General features: G+C 40.7%; 1 protein-coding gene across 1 annotated transcript; it reads left to right on the top strand.

The window, feature by feature from the left end:
* Positions 1 to 765: 765 nt before the first annotated feature.
* On the top strand, positions 766 to 20,993 carry LOC131306857 (uncharacterized). The gene is made up of 8 exons (XM_058333284.1): positions 766 to 891; positions 3,466 to 3,697; positions 15,199 to 15,276; positions 15,373 to 15,936; positions 16,660 to 16,854; positions 17,059 to 17,416; positions 17,663 to 18,396; positions 20,938 to 20,993. Exons 1-8 carry the CDS (start codon positions 766 to 768, stop codon positions 20,991 to 20,993), a joined length of 2,343 nt encoding a protein of 780 aa, XP_058189267.1.
* Positions 20,994 to 21,575: the final 582 nt, after the last annotated feature.

Here is a 21,575-nt window from a genome sequence, read left to right as displayed (position 1 = left end):
GGTGATCTTCTCATGTTGACGAGCATTGAGAGCATCTTTGGATGGATATTGCTCGTGACAAAGCTCTTGGTGAACTCGAACTCCAATTCATCAAAGCATTTGATAGAGACATCATGATCAGTTGACTGAGCATCAAAGGGAAGATCTTGCACATGATAGCATCAGTGAAGTCGTAGAGGCTCATCGTCTATCGAAATCGAATGACAAACGCAACAACATCCTCCTTGGCTTCGTACGGCTTGATTTTAGGCATTGTGAACCACGCCGGCGGATGTTCCCTCTGAATTGCTTCTGTGAATGGTGATGCTTTGGTCTTCCCGAGCTTGGTATCATCTATTGGTGAAGGGTCGGGACAAGCAAACACTCGAGGGTAGGGAGGAGCTGCGTGCGCTCGGTGGTGGTGCCGTGATCGTTCGTGCCATTCCTGATGTCCTTAATTACCCCCTTCTGAGGGTGCTAGAACATCCCCTTTAGAGCCCTCTTGGCGCGTTCGTCTCAGCCCGACTACCTCCTCAACAGGTTGGTAAACGATTGGTTGGCCAGTGAATTGGTCAAACAAGACGATCATGTTATCTCTTTCCAAATGTGCCTCCCTGCTCGACATTAGGTGATGTCCACGCGATCCTTCTGAATGATGTCTGCCATGAGGATGTTCGATCACAAGTTTAGATTGTCATGAACGCTCAGGATAACCGCTCGTGCGTGTGACTCTGTGATTGACGTCAACTTCCAAGGGCCTTTTTCCCTTCGAAGGACCCACTCGCCATGAAGCAGTGTGAAGCATTCGTCCTAGCTGTTCCGCCCATACAGCTTGTGGTGAAGGACCTTGTTGAACTTCCCGCACAGACGATGCTCGCCAATCGCTGCCTCGAAGCTATAGGTTGGGCTTTGGTCACTTAGTCAAGGCGCTCGAAAATAGGACAACGCTCGATCTCTGTGGGTTCGATAGTAGGTGTGGGATGTGATTTCCTTCCTTATTTGTGTGCCTTCTTGGGCCGACTGGGCTCCGCGGGGGGGGGGGGGGGGTTGTAGGTGTGTCTGCCACGCCACGGTCCCGCTTTTTAAGGCGCTACTGGAGTAGGGAAATCGCAGGTGCTTGACATTTTTGTTCGGATAAAGCGATTTCACGCTCGGTGGGAGGGTAAATGAGTTGGCGAGACACCAAAAGAATAGTCATGCCAACTTGAGAAGGCTCGTGGTTGATGGTACCAAACCCAGCTAGCCTGAGGGTGAAGTTCTCTGGACCAGGTGGTGGGATTCGTCCAGACATAACTTAGATAGTTTGGAAGGTGGAAAAGGGGAAGAAAAGGGGAGGGGAAAAATGGTGTTCAAAGCCACAACACAGAAAGTTAGGGAAAAGAAACTCCCTAGCAGAGTTGCCAATTGTGGGGGTCTTAAACAACTTTTGATTCTTTTGCCCTTCTACTTGAATGGTGGAGGGATAGAACGGAGAACTTGATACTTGAAAACCAAAGGGGGGTGTACCTCCGGGAAAAAACTCCGATGAGCAAGTTAATATGTGGAGAAAGAGAGTGTTTGAACTTTTGAGAGCAGGTATGAGGAAGCAGATCCTCTACCTGGCGGGGTAGTCCCCTATTTATAGGCAAACCTTGGAGTGTTGAACAAGAAGGCTGTAAGTCCTTGTGCATTGTACTGTTTGGATGCGTCACGTGTCAGAGTCAATAAATGACCGCCGCTTCCCAGAGTCAGCAGAGCTGCGCATGCTAATGGCAGGGATGTCACTTCAGTCTGACATGGAAGTTTCTAGAACCTTCCACAACAACCATGATCGAGTTCCGTCTCTAAGAAGATACATCCCCGAACGGTAACTTACGGGCCAAACGATAGCCAACTTCACAGAACGAGGCAAGGTCATACCGAACAATTACACTTCACCGAGCGCTGTCATATTACCCGAATGACAAATAGACGTGCCGAGCGATGTGCATAAGGGACAGAGGAATCGTTCGACGGGGTAGCTGGGGTTCAACAAACGTTTGGCAAAGCAGCGAAGGATCTTCTCATGGCATGCCTTGACTTACAGACTGTAACGCCCTGATTTTTCAAATAAATTTCGGAGGCATTTAATAATAAAATTTTATTAAAATAACTCCTGAGCGACTCTTGTCTTGATACATATCCCAACCATACTCTATCTCTGCCTCTAGTATTCATCTTGTGTCTAACTGGTCCTCCATTGAATTCTGCACTCTCTGGCAAATTGATCGCCAAAGCAACCGATTTACAAGGATACAAACTTATCCGTGAGTGATAAATCACCCAGTAGAATAATCCAACCCAACTACCCCTCTTACTTTATAGCTAGCACGCAAACAATATAATATCGATGCGGAAGAATTAAACAGAAATTTCACACATAACCGATTTATTACTATTCATTAGCCTGATGTGTGATCTAATATCTCAACTGCGAGATCCTTCCTCCCCAACCGCTAGTCACGCCCTGTCCCATGAGATCATTTTCTTTTGCTGTCGCAGATACACCTAAGTTATATACCATCTCAATAACTACAAACAAAGGGAAAGCTTATCATGCCATGACATAACTAGGGTTCGTCTATCTTAATCATCACTTCACAAAGATCACTGGACTCCCATCAGTTTCAAATCATCACTGGACTTCCCGCCAGTTTGGAGACTGGGCCTCCGTTAGCATCAATCTCAATTCACATCTCAAAACCCACCTGCAATCTCTAACATCATAAAACTTTTCAATTTATCCATTACCTAGCACCATCTAGGAGAATTCTATTTGCATACCACCCCATATCTCTAGGGTTCAATCTAGCATATAAATCAAGAGTTTGAACAATATACAAATAATCAAAGTCATAATTGAAATAAATAATAAGCGTAGAAATCACGTAACTTTTTATGGATGGGCCATTGCCCTTAATCTTGTATGGCCAAGAAGTTAAATTGATACAAGAAATCTTATCTGACAAAAATTTTATTAAAAAAATATGTCCAGGCTTGTATTAGTTTATTTTATGAAATTAGATTGATTACTAACTATAATAAATACATTAAATAGGTAAAAATATTAGAATAATTAATATGACCTTAATAGGAGTCCTAACGGTCCTACGCAACATGTTCAGGTATTAAAATTAGGTCTGGAGGGTCGTGAGATTATTTTAAATAAAAATATTACCGAAAGTAAAATAATTAGGTAATAAATAATCTAATAAATAAAATATGTTGAGGTTAACAAGGTTTTATCTTACGAGTATAAAAGAGTCTAAAAAAAATTATCTGGGCATTAAATACATGGTTCGTAAGGTCACAAGGTCGTTCAAATTGGAAACTTTGTAAAAAAATAATTGATAACCACCCAAGAATGTAATGTAGGGTGCGCTAGTGTCTAGTTTTAGTTTAATTTAAGTACTAATTAGTTATTGTTAACGTTGTTTGCTTGTAGAGTGTTCTAGTTCTGTTTTGTAGGTGAATCGCCAAATAGGGAAGTTTTCGAGGCCTAAGGCATGTCATGGCCAAGGCCCAGCCAAGGCAGGAGCAGAATTGCCAAGGCGAGAAGCAAGCAAGCCAAGACAAGGCACGGCCAAGGCAGCAGCAGGCCAGAGCGCTGGAGCTATGGGGCTCGGCATCGATGGGAAGAATGGAAGTCCATCGATGCCGAAGCACTTAAGAGGATCAGTGCTAAGGCCTCGGCATCGATGTAAGGTGAAACATTCCATCGATGCCGAGCATGTTAGTGAAGCACTCTAAAGCCGTTGCCATCGATGTCGAGGGGCTTAGAGGTGGATTTTCAGAGCATTTCGGGAATATTCTGTGCGCGATGGCGGCTGTCATAAATAGGAGTGACATCATTTTGTAAAGGACGGTTTTTTAGTACATTTCTAGATCTAGCTTAGATTCAATTTGTTTTTGAATTGTTCTTGTTGTTCTTCCATTTTTCTAGCACTTAATTTCTAATTTACTGCCTTAATTAGTTTTCTTTTGCTACTTTTGTCTTCATTAAAGCTGTAGTTTCTTTCCCGATCTATCGTTTAAGCCAATTATCTTCTAGTGTTGCTTTTCAATTATGCTTAGTAAATTTTTGCTTGCTCTTATCTCTCTAGATATGTGTGAGTAGTTTCAAGGATTAGGTCATGGGATGATTAGCTTCTCATGGCTCGGGCGAAAATTGCATTTTGCACCCAATAAAGCTTTAATCTTTGATTTGAAAATTGATGTGGGGTTCGGGTTTGTTTGTCAAATCACCAAGGTGTTAACCTCTTTGATCGTGTGTAGGTGGGAGCATCGCCTACCCACCACACATGATGCTTAAAGCTCTGTCGCTCGAGGTATTTGCCAAATGAATTCTAGAGCTAGCTTGGTTCTCAAATCATTTTATCTTCCGATTTGAGAACTTTAATCAAGTATCTTAAATTGTGTAATTGGGTGAAGAGTGTGATTTAGCTCGAGACTTGAGTGTTAATAATTCCTAGACCTAGCCTATCTTTTCTCTAGTTAATTCGTTTTTAATTTAGCCTTTTATTTCCACCGTTTAAAGTAAAACAAAGTTGGCTGTCTAAAAGCCGAAAACCCGAGCTTACTTGCATCTACAAATCCGACCAAGCCATATAATTATTCCCTTGGGTACGATCCCGGTCTTTCGGATTATTATTCTTCAACAGACGTATTAGGCCCTACGCTTGGGACGTTATCTCTTATATCAGAGCGAACGAAGCATTTTTGGCGCCGTTGCCGGGGATTTCTTATTATGGCTTTTTTGGAGGTTCGACAAACCACTGTAAGTATCCCGCTTTCGTCTAGTAGTAGTAGTTTAGTAGTTTATGTGTTAGTAGTTCGTATTTAGTTTGGTGGATACCTCTAACCTCGTTTTACTAAACTTGAGGTGTAACGAAGCCAGGCTAAATATCGAGTTTGTTCTTAGTTAGTTTAGCGTAATTAATTTAGTTAGTATAAAATTTGATTGCATTGCTTAGCCGAGGTGGTGGCATAACCCCTCGCATATTCTGTTTGCTGAGTTGAGGTGGTGGCATAACCCTTCCAGTCTGGTAGTTTGTTGGTAGTTAGTTAGTATTTGTGTTAGTTTATGCATGTTTACCGAAGCCCAATTTCCAATCGGCTTCATCGTTCTTCTTCACCGCCAAGAATCCGTAGCATTGCCAGGGCGTATCCTGCCCACTCTCCGTCTCGCAAATTAAATCGCAATCGCAAAGGCCCAATGGCCGAAGAAGTTCCAGTTCGTACTCTGCGTGATTATCTGAATCCAGAACGGGCTCCTCAAGTATCTCCTATAGTTATTCCGACTCCCACCGCTGGGAATACATTTGAATTCAAGGCTGAGTATCTTCGGATAATACCAAAATTTCGAGGGCGAGAATTGGAGGATCCTTATTTGCATATCCGGGAGTTCGAGAATATTCTACACTCTTTTGTTACAGTTCCAGGGCAACTTGATCAAGCCCGTCTGAAATTGTTCCCATTCTGTAACGACCCTAATTTTTTATTTTTATTTCTAATAAAAAAAATATTGTTAATTAATTAAACTAATAAGTTTACTCGATTATTTATTCTATAATTAGTTTCATTATTATTTATTTAAATTTCATACAAATCAGTAACTACTTTTTATTCAACATATATACATACACATACATATAAATAATTCTTTTCCCTACCCAAACCTAACACTACTTACCATCCCAAAATTTTAGGAACCATGTTCCCTCACTTTCTCATCTCTCCCGGTTCTCTCTCTCTCTCTCTCTCTCTCTCTCTCTCTCTCTCTCTCTCTCTCTCTCTCCTTGTTTTCAGCCAAACCACAACTCCATCCCCCTTAATTATCTCCACCTTTCCCCTTTTTCTTATAAAGTGAACGCCCACTTCTTTTCCATTTAATTCGGCAGAGAGAGAGTGGGTGCTGTGCAGTAAAGGAGGAGGAGGAGAAGAGAAGAAGGAGGGAAGTAAAAAAATAAAGAAGAGCAAAGGAAGAAGGCACCACCAAAAATTTTAATTTCGTTCATTCCACGTACCTGTTTTTATGGCCATTTTCGTCCTGGTTAAAATCGTTTTTAGGCTGTGTTTTCTTCATGAAACTTGTAGAGGGTGTCAAGACCTTCGATTTCGACCCAAGAATCACCCAAAACAGTCAAAAATTGAGTGAGTTATCGCTATTCAAAATTTGGTAAAATTCTCGGATCCTGATTTCCAGGCAGATTCAGCAACCCTTCTAAACTTTCATTTTTCTCCTACTTAGAGTGGTTTTCGGGCTTAGACTTCTTCAAAAAAGTTGTAGAGCGTTTCAAGATATTCGTGTTAGACACAAGAGTCGTCCAAAACGGCAGAGGTTTGGTCAAGTTATTCCAGTCCAAAGTTGCTGCTAGAATACCAATCCTTCGCCGCCAAACGAAAACCCACTGGACTCCACCGAATCACTTTGTCCGGATTAAAGGTAGTATAATCGCTTTCCTACTCTCTCCTAAGTATATTATGTGTTTAACATTTCAGTAGAGATCGATTCCAATGTCGCACAACCGAATTCGGTGCTCCCCAGTTTTGTTCGGCCATAAACAGTGAATGTAAAAGTATGTGATGGATTTTGATTTGTTTTTTTTTTATTTTAAACCACATTTTGGGCCATCATGATTACACTAGTATTCTGTTCCGGCCCAACTCAATATATTAAACTACAATCGGCCCCCGAGTTTCTTAAATTTATAGTTTCGGCCCATAACATCTTTTGTCCTTTTCTTATTGCTATGTGTATTACCCAGAACTCATAAATAGGTTCTTATCGTATTGCTTTTGTTTTAGTACCATTACCAATGTAAGTATGATGTTCATAATAAATATATAAGCTCTAACTTTTAATGAAAGAAACAATGTATATGACTACATTAAATAGTATTAGACTACCCTAAAGAAATTTAATATAACAAAGTACATAGAAAAATAAAATGACTATATTACCCTTACATTTGAGTAATGACTAAACCAACCTTTTAAGTTTTAAGAAAATTTCTTGATTGATAAACAAATTTAAGGGCATCGGCCCACTCATAAAATATTATATGTTTACTTACTCGCACAATATTATTTGATATGTACTTTTTATCTCATTGAAATGTATCCTGTTATTATGAATTGAGTTGTTATTGACTGTATTATGTTGTACGTGCTAGAATGGACTTAGGTTCACTGGGTGGTTACGAGTAGTGACTCACGTAGACGGTATTAAGTAAATGAAAAATGGTAAAGTGTTAAGGTGTGAGATTGTGGATTGTGAATTGAGCCATGGCTATGGCAAGGGTAACCAATGGGGCCCTGTGTTGAAATGGGTAACCAATGGGGCCCTGTATTGAGAGATGTTGTGACGCTAATGTATAATGCGTCATGGGAAAATTCACTTCTTTTGTTCAAGAAGGAATAGGTCCCATGAGACGGTTATAGTTAGTGGTAGGTGATGTCCGACCCTAATGTACGATGCGTCATGGGATGACTCGATCCTCCTGTTATGGTCTTAAGTGAGAACATGCTAGATATATAATTTAGGTGAACTCACCTAGGATCCTGGTACAGGATAAGCAAGAGGAAGGGTGGACCCATGAGACGGTTGTAGTTAGTGGATGTGGGAGGAAAAGGATCTTGAGGAGAGAATCCTTAGATATCATGTAAGTTGATAGATAGTAAAGAAAAAGGATGATGTGCTATTATTCTGTACCTTCTGTATGTTGTCAATTTTTATATCGTTGAACTGCTAACTGTAGAATAAGGGGTTAGTAGGATTGGGATTATCTACTGAGTTTCAAAACTCATTATGGTGCCGTTGGGCTGGCGTTTTATGCCAGGTAATCAAGAGACCAAAGAGCAGAATCATCCTCAAGATGATCAGTATCAGGGTAGGGACCTCCCAGCTGAGGAAGGGGAGTTTGTCGAGCCTTGGATACCCTACCCTTAGAAGCTCTGTTAATTTAAAGTATTGTTATTTGAATTTCCAAAAGTGTTATCACATTTGTCAAACTCTATTTTTATTTCATTGGGTTGTAAGACAGTTAAGTTGTTTTGAATTCGGTATTTGAGATTTTCGCTGCTAAACTTTGTTTAATAAAATTTTATTTCTTAAATCAGTTTTATGGATTATTAAATCAATTAGAAATGATTTAATTAACGTGTTCGAAAATCGGGGCGTTACAACTTGGTATCAGAGCTTTAGGTTCAAACCCTCGGCCTTGGGTAGATTGGGTAGATCACTTCTCAAGAGCATAGACTTAGATATTTAGACATTTGTCTTAATTATTACTTTTTAACTATGCGGCATTGTACCTAAGTATAGCATATAAGTATTCTATTTGTTGTAATTTAGACTCTAAGGAAGTATGAAATCAACGTTGACTCTGATCTGAAGAAAGCGCAATAGAGGAACCGCTCACTCATTGTATTTGGTTAGCCGATCAACCAATACGAAAAGTTCAAACTTTGAAGACGAAGAGACAAGCCTCCAGTAAAGGAAGATACTGCCATACGAGACTACTTAGTAAAAAAAAAAATTTCCTTCCATGAATAGATATTGATTTAAAATAGGTCAAATAAGGTAGGTTCATTATGAGAATGTATAGTGAGAAAACAAAGGCTCTACATGTTGACTAACATTTAGGCTTTACGTGTTACGTGTCTATCGTATATCTGTGCAAATAAGATTTGATTAGTGTACTTTATTAAATTTCTTAAAAATCATTGTCGTTCTTACTCCTGAAACCAAACCTTACCATTGCAATTACAAAATCCATGCACACGATACCTTCGAAGAACCAAATAGTTAGAAACCCCCTCGCCACAAGAATTAGTGCTGAAACCAATGATCAAGATGCCAACGTTGATCGCAACGCTGCCACCCTTACAACAATGCTAACGTCGATGTCAATGTTAATGTGCATCCTTACATAATATCAAGAATCCGCAAGATCAACAGATGCTAGTAGCCGTCGTCATTGTGACTATTTTGACACTTAAACCTCAAGCACCGTAGGCTTCTTAAAATTTTGGACCGACGGATAAAAGCATGATGATGTCAGAGATCTGCAATCACGTATCGACCACCTATATTCTACGCAAATTGAGCCGACGTGGCACCATCATAGATTAGAAGATCGAGGAATTGCTCTAAGTCATGAACATCTGAGAAGATAGCGAACGTTCTCTTGCGTTGAGATTTCTATTGTTTTAAGGGGGATAGAAAAGGAGATTGACGACTATACATCCATCTAATACTCTTCCTTAGTCAATTGACTATTTTATCAACATTTGATATTTCAACCTCTCTTGATTCTTTTCTTATGAGATTCCTTTCGAAGCATTTTTTTTTCTCTCTCATTCAAGTACAAACCCAAGAGCTTAAACTCGTTGAAATTTTCACTCCAAGTGTCATGACACTTCTCCTTTGTTAGTTGTGAATTTCTAAGAATTCTCTTATTGTAAATTCTTTTTAATCGATCAATCTCATCCTTGCTATCTCAACAGTTCACTCAATGGTCCACTCAGCTATGAGAATAACTTTCCTAGTCACTTGCATTTTTGCAAACCTAGCACCATTCTTCAATTATTTAGCTGAGAGCACTATCGCCAGTTTTTGTTATTCTGGTTGTTTGTTGAGTGTATGTATGTGGACTAGTCACTACTTTTGATTCCTCTAAATTCTTTGAGATAACCTAAAAACCTCTCTCCGTCCGTTCAAATGTTGAAATCCTAAACCCCTAATCCAATCAACACTCTGGGAGTTTTCAGATATATGAATAAGCTATACATTTGTAGCACATTTTTCCCCCCATTCCTTCTTGAATTGTGTATTTGATCTTGAATGATAATATCCAATTCTTGAAACATCTGTAACTTATCTATTGTTGTAACGATCTGATGAGCTATTTGCATATTTATGTATTTGGACCCCCAATTAGAATTAGACGCTAGCTATGGAACACGTGTTTGGCCGATGGAGATTAATACAAATATTTAGTTCATTTTTTTTTATCGCCTGTCCTTGTTACCACCATTTTCCAAAACCTTATCATAGTACGTCCACTTACCTCATGAGAACCTTTATAATTTCCCATTGCTTTGGAACCTTTATAATTACCACCGTTTATTCCAAATCATTGAGTTGGTCTTCGGTTAACACAGTCGTAACTATTCATTATTATTATTATTATTTATTTATTTTTTTTGCCCAACGCAACTTTAAACTTATTGCATCAACACTCTTGAAGGATGGATCTGTAGGGCCTTCCCTTTGTGTTAGAATGCTGATTTATGCTTCGAACATATATTTCTTTAAAAAAAAAAAACCGAGGACATAATTATTAAAGCTGGACTAGTTCACTAAGTCCTGAGCTGGTTCAAGAGGCAACCAAGAAAGTGAAGATGATACAATGATGATTTCTAACAGCTCAAAGACAGCAAAAGACCTAAACCGATAAGAAGACCAATCCATTGATTATCAACGTGTGAGATCATGTTTTCTGGATGATCAAGTCGCAACGAGATATCGTGTGGTTAAAAAAAAAATTAAAGTTGTAGCCATGCTACATCGGATCATTGAGATTTTGTAGAGGTTGGAGAAGTTGTTTACAGATAGCACTACCGCTACAAATTGCTAAAGTTCGCGATATGTTCCATGTTTTCATGCACATCCGTATCACATACCCAATTGGAAAGGCAATACATCTGACGAAGACTCAACTTTTGGAAAGCAACCGCCGTAGATTCTAAATCGCGAGAAGTAAGACTCGATCAAAAGGCGACAAATGACATCTCTCGTTAGCAACAACTCGTAACGGAAGGAACGCTCAAATTTCGAGGACGAAATTGTTTTAAGGGGGATAGGTTGTAACGACCCTAATTTTTTATTTTTATTTCTAATGAAAAAAAATATTGTTAATTAATTAAACTAATAAGTTTACTCGATTATTTATTCTATAATTAGTTTCATTATTATTTATTTAAATTTCATACAAATCAGTAACTACTTTTTATTCAACATATATACATACACATACATATAAATAATTCTTTTCCCTACCCAAACCTAACACTACTTACCATCCCAAAATTTTAGGAACCATGTTCCCTCACTTTCTCATCTCTCCCGGTTCTCTCTCTCTCTCTCTCTCTCTCTCTCTCTCCCTCTCTCCTTGTTTTCAGCCAAACCACAACTCCATCCCCTTAATTATCTCCACCTTTCCCCTTTTTCTTATAAAGTGAACGCCCACTTCTTTTCCATTTAATTCGGCAGAGAGAGAGTGGGTGCTGTGCAGTAAAGGAGGAGGAGGAGAAGAGAAGAAGGAGGGAAGTAAAAAAATAAAGAAGAGCAAAGGAAGAAGGCACCACCAAAAATTTTAATTTCGTTCAAGATATTAAAACGGCAGAGGTTTGGTCCAAAACGGCAGAGGTTTGGTCAAGTTATTCCAGTCCAAAGTTGCTGCTAGAATACCAATCCTTCGCCGCCAAACGAAAACCCACTGGACTCCACCGAATCGCTTTGTCCGGATTAAAGGTAGTATAATTGCTTTCCTACTCTCTCCTAAGTATATTATGTGTTTAACATTTCAGTAGAGATCGATTCCAATGTCGCACAACCGAATTCGGTGCTCCCCGGTTTTCTTCAGCCATAAACAGTGAATGTAAAAGTATGTGATGGATTTTGATTTGTTTTTTTTTTATTTTAAACCACATTTTGGGCCATCATGATTACACTAGTATTCTGTTCCGGCCCAACTCAATATATTAAACTACAATCGGCCCCCGAGTTTCTTAAATTTATAGTTTCGGCCCATAACATCTTTTGTCCTTTTCTTATTGCTATGTGTATTACCCAGAACTCATAAATAGGTTCTTATCGTATTGCTTTTGTTTTAGTACCATTACCAATGTAAGTATGATGTTCATAATAAATATATAAGCTCTAACTTTTAATGAAAGAAACAATGTATATGACTACATTAAATAGTATTAGACTACCCTAAAGAAATTTAATATAACAAAGTACATAGAAAAATAAAATGACTATATTACCCTTACATTTGAGTAATGACTAAACCAACCTTTTAAGTTTTAAGAAAATTTCTTGATTGATAAACAAATTTAAGGGCATCGGCCCACTCATAAAATATTATATGTTTACTTACTCGCACAATATTATTTGATATGTACTTTTTATCTCATTGAAATGTATCCTGTTATTATGAATTGAGTTGTTATTGACTGTATTATGTTGTACGTGCTAGAATGGACTTAGGTTCACTGGGTGGTTACGAGTAGTGACTCACGTAGACGGTATTAAGTAAATGAAAAATGGTAAAGTGTTAAGGTGTGAGATTGTGGATTGTGAATTGAGCCATGGCTATGGCAAGGGTAACCAATGGGGCCCTGTGTTGAAATGGGTAACCAATGGGGCCCTGTATTGAGAGATGTTGTGACGCTAATGTATAATGCGTCATGGGAAAATTCACTTCTTTTGTTCAAGAAGGAATAGGTCCCATGAGACGGTTATAGTTAGTGGTAGGTGATGTCCGACCCTAATGTACGATGCGTCATGGGATGACTCGATCCTCCTGTTATGGTCTTAAGTGAGAACATGCTAGATATATAATTTAGGTGAACTCACCTAGGATCCTGGTACAGGATAAGCAAGAGGAAGGGTGGACCCATGAGACGGTTGTAGTTAGTGGATGTGGGAGGAAAAGGATCTTGAGGAGAGAATCCTTAGATATCATGTAAGTTGATAGATAGTAAAGAAAAAGGATGATGTGCTATTATTCTGTACCTTCTGTATGTTGTCAATTTTTATATCGTTGAACTGCTAACTGTAGAATAAGGGGTTAGTAGGATTGGGATTATCTACTGAGTTTCAAAACTCATTATGGTGCCGTTGGGCTGGCGTTTTATGCCAGGTAATCAAGAGACCAAAGAGCAGAATCATCCTCAAGATGATCAGTATCAGGGTAGGGACCTCCCAGCTGAGGAAGGGGAGTTTGTCGAGCCTTGGATACCCTACCCTTAGAAGCTCTGTTAATTTAAAGTATTGTTATTTGAATTTCCAAAAGTGTTATCACATTTGTCAAACTCTATTTTTATTTCATTGGGTTGTAAGACAGTTAAGTTGTTTTGAATTCGGTATTTGAGATTTTCGCTGCTAAACTTTGTTTAATAAAATTTTATTTCTTAAATCAGTTTTATGGATTATTAAATCAATTAGAAATGATTTAATTAACGTGTCCGAAAATCGGGGCGTTACACATTCACTCTCAAAGACAAGGTGAAACAATGGTTCAATTCTTTAAAGCCTCAATCTCTGTGTAACTGGGGAGAAGTTCAGGATGCTTTCACCACTAAGTTCTTTCCAGCCAGCAGGACGAAGTTACTTATCGATCAGATTCAATGTTTCAAGCAAAGGGATGGAGAGACTTACCACAAGTATTGGGAGCAATACAAGGACTTGCTTATGTCGGTTCCTCATCACAACCTTCCATTGTATCTCAGAGTCAACTATTTCTACACAGGGTGTTCTTAAGAGAGTAAATAGCTTCTGGATACTATGGGTGGAGGTGATTTTATGGGGAAGACACCGGAGGATGCTTGGGATTACTATGAGTCACTAGCTGAGAAGACCCTATCTTGGCAGTTTGCAGATCCAGGAGATAGAGCGATGTTCAATCAAGGTCCTATAGGTTCAGGAAAATTCTCTATTGTGGAGCATACAGCTTTTGAAACTCGATTGGAGGAGATTGCTCGGAAACTTGACAAGTTGGAATTAAAGAGTGCTCAATCTCAAGAAGTGAAAGCAGTGCGTCAAGTGGAGGAAGTTGTGTTATTTGTGAGATTGTGGGCCATTCTACCGAAGCGTGCCCCAATATTCCTGCTCTTAAGAACGTGATTAATGGGATTGCTCCTGAAGAAGTACATGCAGTGCAACGTTTTGACCCTTATTCTCAATCTTATAATCCGGGGACAAGGCAACACCTAGCTTTCCGTTGGAATCAATCTAATGAAGGGAGTTCTAATCAAATTCCACCCCCCGCTCCTCAATTACCTTGGAAACAACCTCAGAATGCTTTCCGGTTCCCTCAAGCTCAAAGTCCGCCTGGTTTTGCTCCTTTTGCTCCTTTCCCACATGCAAACCAATTTCAACAACAACCCGCCCAGTTCCACCAACAACCACCAAAGCGTTCTTGGGAAGATCAATTCAGTGCTCTCTTGCAAGGTCAAACAGCTATCAATGAGCAACAAACTCAAATGATGAATGATATCAGAAACCAGTTGGGCAAGTTGACAACTACGGTGGGTTTGTTACAACAAGAGAAAGGGAAGTTTCCTACTCAACCTCAACCTAATCCGCAACCGAATTCTAATCCGACTTCTCAAGGTCTTCACTTTGCTAGCTCTTCGGTGACTTTCCCCGAGCAAGCAAAGGCTATTATTTCTCTTCGAAGTGGCAAGACGGTGGATAACCAAGTGGTGATGCTCCGGAACCTACCTTGTTACCCTCGCCTATCGAACGTTCAATTCCAATCCTTGGGGAATCTCCCAAGGAAGCAAGCAAGGAGACTCTTGTAGAAGAAGAAGAAAAGGATAAAGGCAAAGACAAGGAACAAAGTGTACCGGACCCTCAAGTTATTCCAACACCGGCTCCGTATCCTAATCGTTTGAAGGCTTTGGCGAAACCAAATTTGAATGCGGAGTTGCATGAGTTATTCAATCAAGTGAAGATTAACATTCCTCTTATGGATGCAGTCAAGCAAATTCCCTCATATGCCAAGTTTCTTAAGGATTTCTGTACTCGGAAGCGCAAGCTTAATGTTCAAAAGAAGATATTCCTTACTGAGCAAGTGAGTTCCATCATCCAGACGAATATCGCGCCTAAGTACAAGGATCCGGGGAGCCCTACTATCGCTGTCACAATTGGAGGAAAGCGTATCGAACAAGCTTTGCTCGATCTTGGTGCTAGCGTTAATCTACTTCCATACTCTGTTTATCAAGAACTTGGTTTGGGGGAGATGAAGCCTACTCGTGTCACACTCCAATTAGCTGATTGAAGTGTTCGTGCACCAAGGGGAGTAGTGGAAGATGTTCTAGTCCAAGTTGATCAGTTTATCTATCCGGTGGATTTTGTGATTCTTGATACAAATCCGACCGACTCTTTTGATGCTTCTACTCCAGTGATTCTTGGAAGACCTTTCTTAGCCACAGCGGATGCAGTTATCAACTGTCGAAACGGACTTCTCAATATGACCTTCGGTAACATGAAGATGGAGGTCAATGTTTTTAATGTGGGTAGTCAAATGGGAGATGACGAGAACGTGAATGAAGTGAGTTTTATCGATACTCTTGTAGAAGAACATGTGGATGAGTTACTTTTCAGTGATCCTTTGGAAGTTGCTCTTACAGCCAAAGAGGTCGAATTTCTCGAGTCTTCTGTAGTGAGTTATTTGAGTTCATTGCTTAATGAGGAAAATGAAGCTTGTGCTATAAATTCTTGGACTCCAAAGTTTGAAGAGTTTGAGGAGCTACCACCAATTGAGAAGAAGATTCTCCCATCTAGTGTTGAGCCACCAAAATTGGAGTTGAAACCTCTACCTGATACTTTGAAGTATGTTTTTCTTGGAGACAACGAGACTTATCCTGTGGTTATTTCCTCTTCTCTTGGGAATCTCCAAGAGATGAAGTTGATCAATTCACTAAGAAGACACATGAAGGCTATAGGATGGACAATTGCTGATATCAAAGGGATTGATGCTACTCTTAGCTCTCACCATATTGCTTTGGAGGATAGCGTCAAGCCGTCCCGCCAACCTCAACGTCGTTTGAACCCGATTATGAAGGATGTAGTTCGTGCTAAAGTTTTGAAGCTCTTGGACGTGGGAATCATTTATCCTATCGCCGATAGTAAATGGGTGAGCCCGATTCAAGTTGTACCAAAGAAATTCAGAGTTACAGTTGTGCGAAATGAGGAGAATGAGCTTGTGCCTACTCGTGTTCAGATAGGATGGAGAGTTTGTATTGATTATCGGAAGCTCAACGCAAGTACCAGAAAGGATCACTTTCCCTTACCATTTATTGATCAAATCTTGGAAAGGATAGCCGGCCATGCATTCTATTGTTTCTTAGATGGTTATTCCGGTTACAATCAAATTGAAGTTGCTCTAGAGGATCAAGAGAAAACGACATTCACTTGCCCCTTCGGAACGTTCGCTTATCGTCGTATGCCTTTCGGTTTGTGCAATGCTCCGGGGACTTTTTCACGATGTATGATGGGGATTTTTAGTGATATGGTTGAGAAGATAGTAGAGGTTTTCATGGATGATTTCTCTGTTTTTGGCGATTCATTCGATTCATGCTTAGCCAATTTGGAGAAAGTTTTAACAAGGTGTGAAGAGAAAATTTTGGTTCTGAATTGGGAAAAGTGTCACTTCATGGTCACTCAAGGGATTGTCTTGGGGCATATTATATCGTTGGATGGTATCGCGGTGGATAAGGCCAAGATCGATCTTATTTCCAATCTCCCGACTCCAAAATGCGTGAAGAATATTCGTTCATTTCTTGGGCATGCCGGATTCTATCGGTGATTCATCAAAGATTTTAGTGCTATCTCTCGACCCCTGTGCCATCTTCTTGTCAAAGACGTTCCGTTTGAATGGACCCCTGCGTGTGAGCAAGCATTTGTAAAGTTAAAGGCTAGTCTCACTTCTCCTCCTATTGTGCAACCACCAGATTGGAGCCTTCCGTTCGAGCTTATGTGTGATGCAAGTGATTATGCTGTAGGTGCTGTCTTAGGACAAAGGAAGGACAAGCATCCGTATGTTATCCATTATGCAAGCAAGACTTTGAACGATGCTCAAGTAAATTACACTACCACGAAGAAAGAGTTACTTGCGGTAGTGTTTGCTCTTGGTAAATTCCGGTCTTATCTCATTGGTGGCACCCCTATTGTTGTGTATACAGACCACTCTGCTCTCAAATACCTACTTACCAAGCAAGACGCCAAAGCTCGTTTGATATGATGGATTCTACTTCTCCAAGAGTTCAATTTAACTATCAAGGACAAAAAGGGTGTCGAGAATGTGGTAGCTGATCATTTATCAAGGTTACAGTTCGAGGACCCTACTCCAAGTTTACCTATTGTAGACACGTTTTCGGATGAGCAATTGTTTGCTGTTTCGAGTATCCCATGGTTTGCAGATATAGTGAATTATTTGGCTACGGGACTCTTACCGCCACATTGGTCCCCTCAAGAACGTCGTCGGTTCCTTCATGAAGTACGAATGTTCTCTTATGATGACCCTTATCTTTTCAAGTATTGTCAAGATCAAATAGTGCGCCGTTGTGTTCCAGATTCAGATCAACGAAGAATTCTTGAGTTTTGTCACTCAGAAGCTTGTGGAGGCCACTTCTCTTCTAAGAAGACTTCTACCAAAGTGCTACAATGTGGATTTTATTGGCCAACCTTGCATAAGGATGCTCATCACTTCTGTGTAGCTTGTGAACGTTGTCAAAAGCTTGGGAGTGTGTCTCGGAGGGACGAAATGCCATTGACTAACATTATGGTGGTTGAGATCTTTGACTGATGGGGCATAGACTTCATGGGACCTTTCCCCGTTTCTTTCGGCAACTTGTACATCTTATTGGCGGTTGATTATCTTTCAAAATGGGTAGAAGCCATCGCAACACGTACCAATGATGCCAAGGTAGTGGTGGAGTTTCTCAAAGACAACATTCTTTCACGTTTTGGGATGCCGAGAGCAATCATAAGCGATCAAGGAACTCATTTTTGCAATCGCATTTTTGGGGCCTTGATGAAGAAGTACGGTATCACTCACAAGGTCTCCACTGCTTATCATCCTCAGACGAATGGACAAGCTGAGTTGGCAAATAGGGAAATCAAGCACATTTTGGAGAAGACGGTGAATCCGAACCGGAAGGATTGGAGTCTTCGTTTGACCGACACACTTTGGGCTTATCGCACAGCTTACAAGACCATCTTGGGGGCTTCACCGTATCGTTTGGTTTTTGGAAAAGCATGCCATCTTCCGGTAGAGCTCGAGCACAAAGCATATTGGGCAATCAAGACACTGAATTATCGTTTACTGGCCGCCGGAGCACACAGAAAGCTCCAACTCAACGAGCTTGAAGAAATTCGGAGAGATGCTTATGACAACACCGCCATTTATAAAGCAAAAGTCAAGGCCTTCCACGACAAGCGAATTCACCGGAAAGAGTTTAAAGTTGGACAAAAGGTACTCTTATACAATTCTAAGCTTCATTTGTTTCCTGGTAAATTACGTTCTCGTTGGGCGGGCCCTTATGTTGTGGAACATGTTTATCCTCATGGTGCTGTTGATGTTGTGAATCCGTTAAATGGTAAATCTTTTAAAGTTAATTGCCAAAAGCTTAAACCATTTCTTGGAACTTTTGAGTTTGGAGAGCCGGATGAGGAGTTAATCGATCCAGTTTACACGATTGATTAGTGTGATATATAAAATTGCACGGGGAGCGAAAGCGTAACCGCTGAACTTAACTGTTAGTCGGACCCGGCCCCGGGTAGGGGGTACCCACCATTGACTTGGGTATATGTAGCTTCGCACGCCGCTACTAAAAGAAGGATCGTGTGCCCAGCTTCGGTTCGAAGGGCAAATCATTTAATATCAGTGACATAGGGCTTTAATTAGCTTTTCTGATAGGAGTAATTCACAGTAAACCACTCACGTCTCCCAGATTAGCCCCAACGGGGGCAGTATAGATCCATAGGTTAGGCCGTGATATTCCCGTGCTAACGCACTTGGCTCTATCTTGTTTGCTTGCCTGGTTACGATCTTAGGGGATGCTGAACTTCATTGTTTGGCGGAGTCTAGCTGTGACTTTGACGCTCCGAGTTCTGATATTAAATTGTATATATTGTACATATTTGTTTTTCTTTCTTGTTTTGCAATAATTTGTTTAGTATGCATGTTTTGATGGTTATGATATGTTTTGTAACGCCCCGAATTTTGGGTACGTTAAGAAGACAATTTATTGATAAAATCTGTAACGCCATGAATTTTGGGTACGTTTAAAAGGACATTTTATTGATAACATCAAATGGAGTCTGGCTCTTATTACAACAATTACTCTCACAAGAGTTCAATATTTACACAAATGAATGGGGTTCTAAGGTTCCTAACTACAGCTCCTCCTTCTTCTCCGTCCTAGCCAGCTCTTCAGCTCCAAAAGCCTCCACGGTGAACTGCTTACCCTGATCATCTACGAAATCTGACACATTATACCGGCGTCGCCACCCATATAATATGTCAGGGTCACCAAAAAGGCAACACCGTGAGCTACAAGGCTCAGCAGAGTAATCCCATACCCGCTAACCCATAACTTACAAACAACAGGAAATAACACATCGATTTCCATATGATACATATATACGCAGCTAACAATGACACATCCACATTCATTAATCATCTATCGTTGGTGTCCAAGAGTTTCGTGTTTCTCCTACGTGACTCATCGTAGACTGTGTCAACAATTTCATTTACAAAACAACCTTTCAAAAATCATTTGCATTGGCACCGCGGATAACCAAGCTACCCAACCTTTTAAAAAAATCATGTGCATTGGCTCCGTACCGCGGATAACCAAGCTACACACCCAACCTTGGTTCCGCCGCGCCGGGTTCCCAAGTATCCTCACAATGGTTCCGCCGCGTCGGGTTCCCATTGGCACACAAAAATATTTGCATTGGCTCCGTACCGCGGATGACCAAGCTACACACCCAACCTTGGTTCCGCCGCACCGGGTTCCCATTGGCACACAAAAATATTTGCATTGGCTCCGTACCGCGGATAACCAAGCATACACACCCAACCTTGGTTCCGCCGCGCCGGGTTCCCAAGTATCCTCACAATGGTTCCGCCGCGCCGGGTTCCCATTGGCACACAAAAATATTTGCATTGGCTCCGTACCGCGGATAACCAAGCATACACACCCAACCTTGGTTCCGCCGCGCCGGGTTCCTAAGTATCCTCACAATGGTTCCGCCGCGCCGGGTTCCCATTGGCACACAACCTCACAATGGTTCCGTTTTTCCCGGATCCCATTGGAACACACACATTTCAAAACCCTCGGTTCCGCCGCTCCGGGTTCCCGAGTATCCCCACAATGATTCCGCCGCTCCGGGTTCTCATTGGGTTTTTCAACACACACCACACAATGGGCTACCACGTCCGGCCACATTGTGGTTTTCACAATCCACGCAATGAGCTACCAAGTCCGGCCACATTACGAGTTTTCAACATTTCAACATTTTCAAATGTTTCTTTTACACACGCACACAACTCACATAATGCCTCCCAAAACCGGTCATTATGTAGTTTCAAAATATTTTCTTCCTCGAAAAATATTTCCTTTAATTAACCACACCCTAGGTGTCATGTTTCTACTTTCTCAGTTCTCGTGTCTCGTTTACATGAAAAGACTCCGTGGTAGGACAAACGTAAGCAAGAATCGTCCTAACAAGATCATCCAATTCTATATTACTCATCACGCTCAATTACTACTTATAGCATAACGCCACATATACGGACGCCTTTGGAGTGTATCACTTATGCTTTATTCAAAGCACAACGCCACATGTACGGACATCTTTGGAGTGAAATCACTTATGCTTTATCACATACCACAAGTAATACAAGCAACTCATATACGTATACTCATAACCATCCTAAAGATCAAAATACGAATACTTAAAGTGAATAGGTAACAACAACGTTATACTTGAGTAAGTAAGTAAATAGGAAGTAAGTAAGGATTTCCATACCGTTCTAACATACGGTTCTATACGTAGAGTTAGGGTCAAGGGGTTCTACTTTATACCTAGGGAAGTGAGTAGAGGTATTCTACCTTACTTCTTGGCGGTAGTCGGCTACGGAAGGTACGTCGGCTACGAAAAGTACGTCGGTGGTCTGGCGGAGTAGCTTCCTACGGTGGTCTCCGGTAGCTTCGAAAGAGAAAGGTTTCTCTCGAAACTTCTACTTGACTATTACTACTACTACTTTTGGATCGAGAGGGTGGTCGAGTGGCGGTTTAGTGGCGGCCTAGGTTGAGTTTCTTGAAGAACTCAAGAACAAAGAAAGAACTAACAAGAACAAAGAAAGAATAAGATTTTTCTAGAGAGAGAAGTTGCTAGGTGAAGGTGTGAGTTCAATGTCATGGGATGGCTTGCTATTTATAGGCAAAACTCTTGGGCTCTCCCTCCATCTCATGGCCGGCCCCCCCTCTCTCTCTCTACCTCAAATTTTGACACATGGCATGCACTTATGGAAGATCAAAGGCTAAACCCTAGGTTTGCATGGCTAGGTTAGGCTAAATGGTAGGCTTGCATGGCTAGATTGTACCAAGGATTGATCTTTGGAAGATTTGTTTGGAAAGAAGGAGACAATGGTACAAGATTTGGTCATAAAACAAATATGGAAGTACAAATGGGGAGTTAAGTTTGGTTAGGGAAAAGATTCTCCAAGGATGGAGAAAGATCAAGGAAGGATCATGGAAGGTCAAAA

The sequence above is a fragment of the Rhododendron vialii genome, chromosome 11a (assembly GCF_030253575.1).
Source record: "Rhododendron vialii isolate Sample 1 chromosome 11a, ASM3025357v1".
Classification (NCBI taxonomy): domain Eukaryota; kingdom Viridiplantae; phylum Streptophyta; class Magnoliopsida; order Ericales; family Ericaceae; genus Rhododendron; species Rhododendron vialii.
This window is presented reverse-complemented; position numbering and strand designations above follow the sequence as displayed.

Excerpts from the sequence above, each read along its gene's own strand:
- LOC131306857 (XM_058333284.1), top strand. The coding sequence starts at position 766 with ATGAAGCAGTGTGAAGCATTCGTCCTAGCTGTTCCGCCCATACAGCTT. Across the intron at positions 892-3,465 it reads AAGCTATAGGTTGGGCTTTG|GTGAATCGCCAAATAGGGAA; the intron begins GTCACTTAGTCA and ends TCTGTTTTGTAG. Across the intron at positions 15,277-15,372 it reads ACTTCTCAATATGACCTTCG|AAGAACATGTGGATGAGTTA; the intron begins GTAACATGAAGA and ends ATACTCTTGTAG.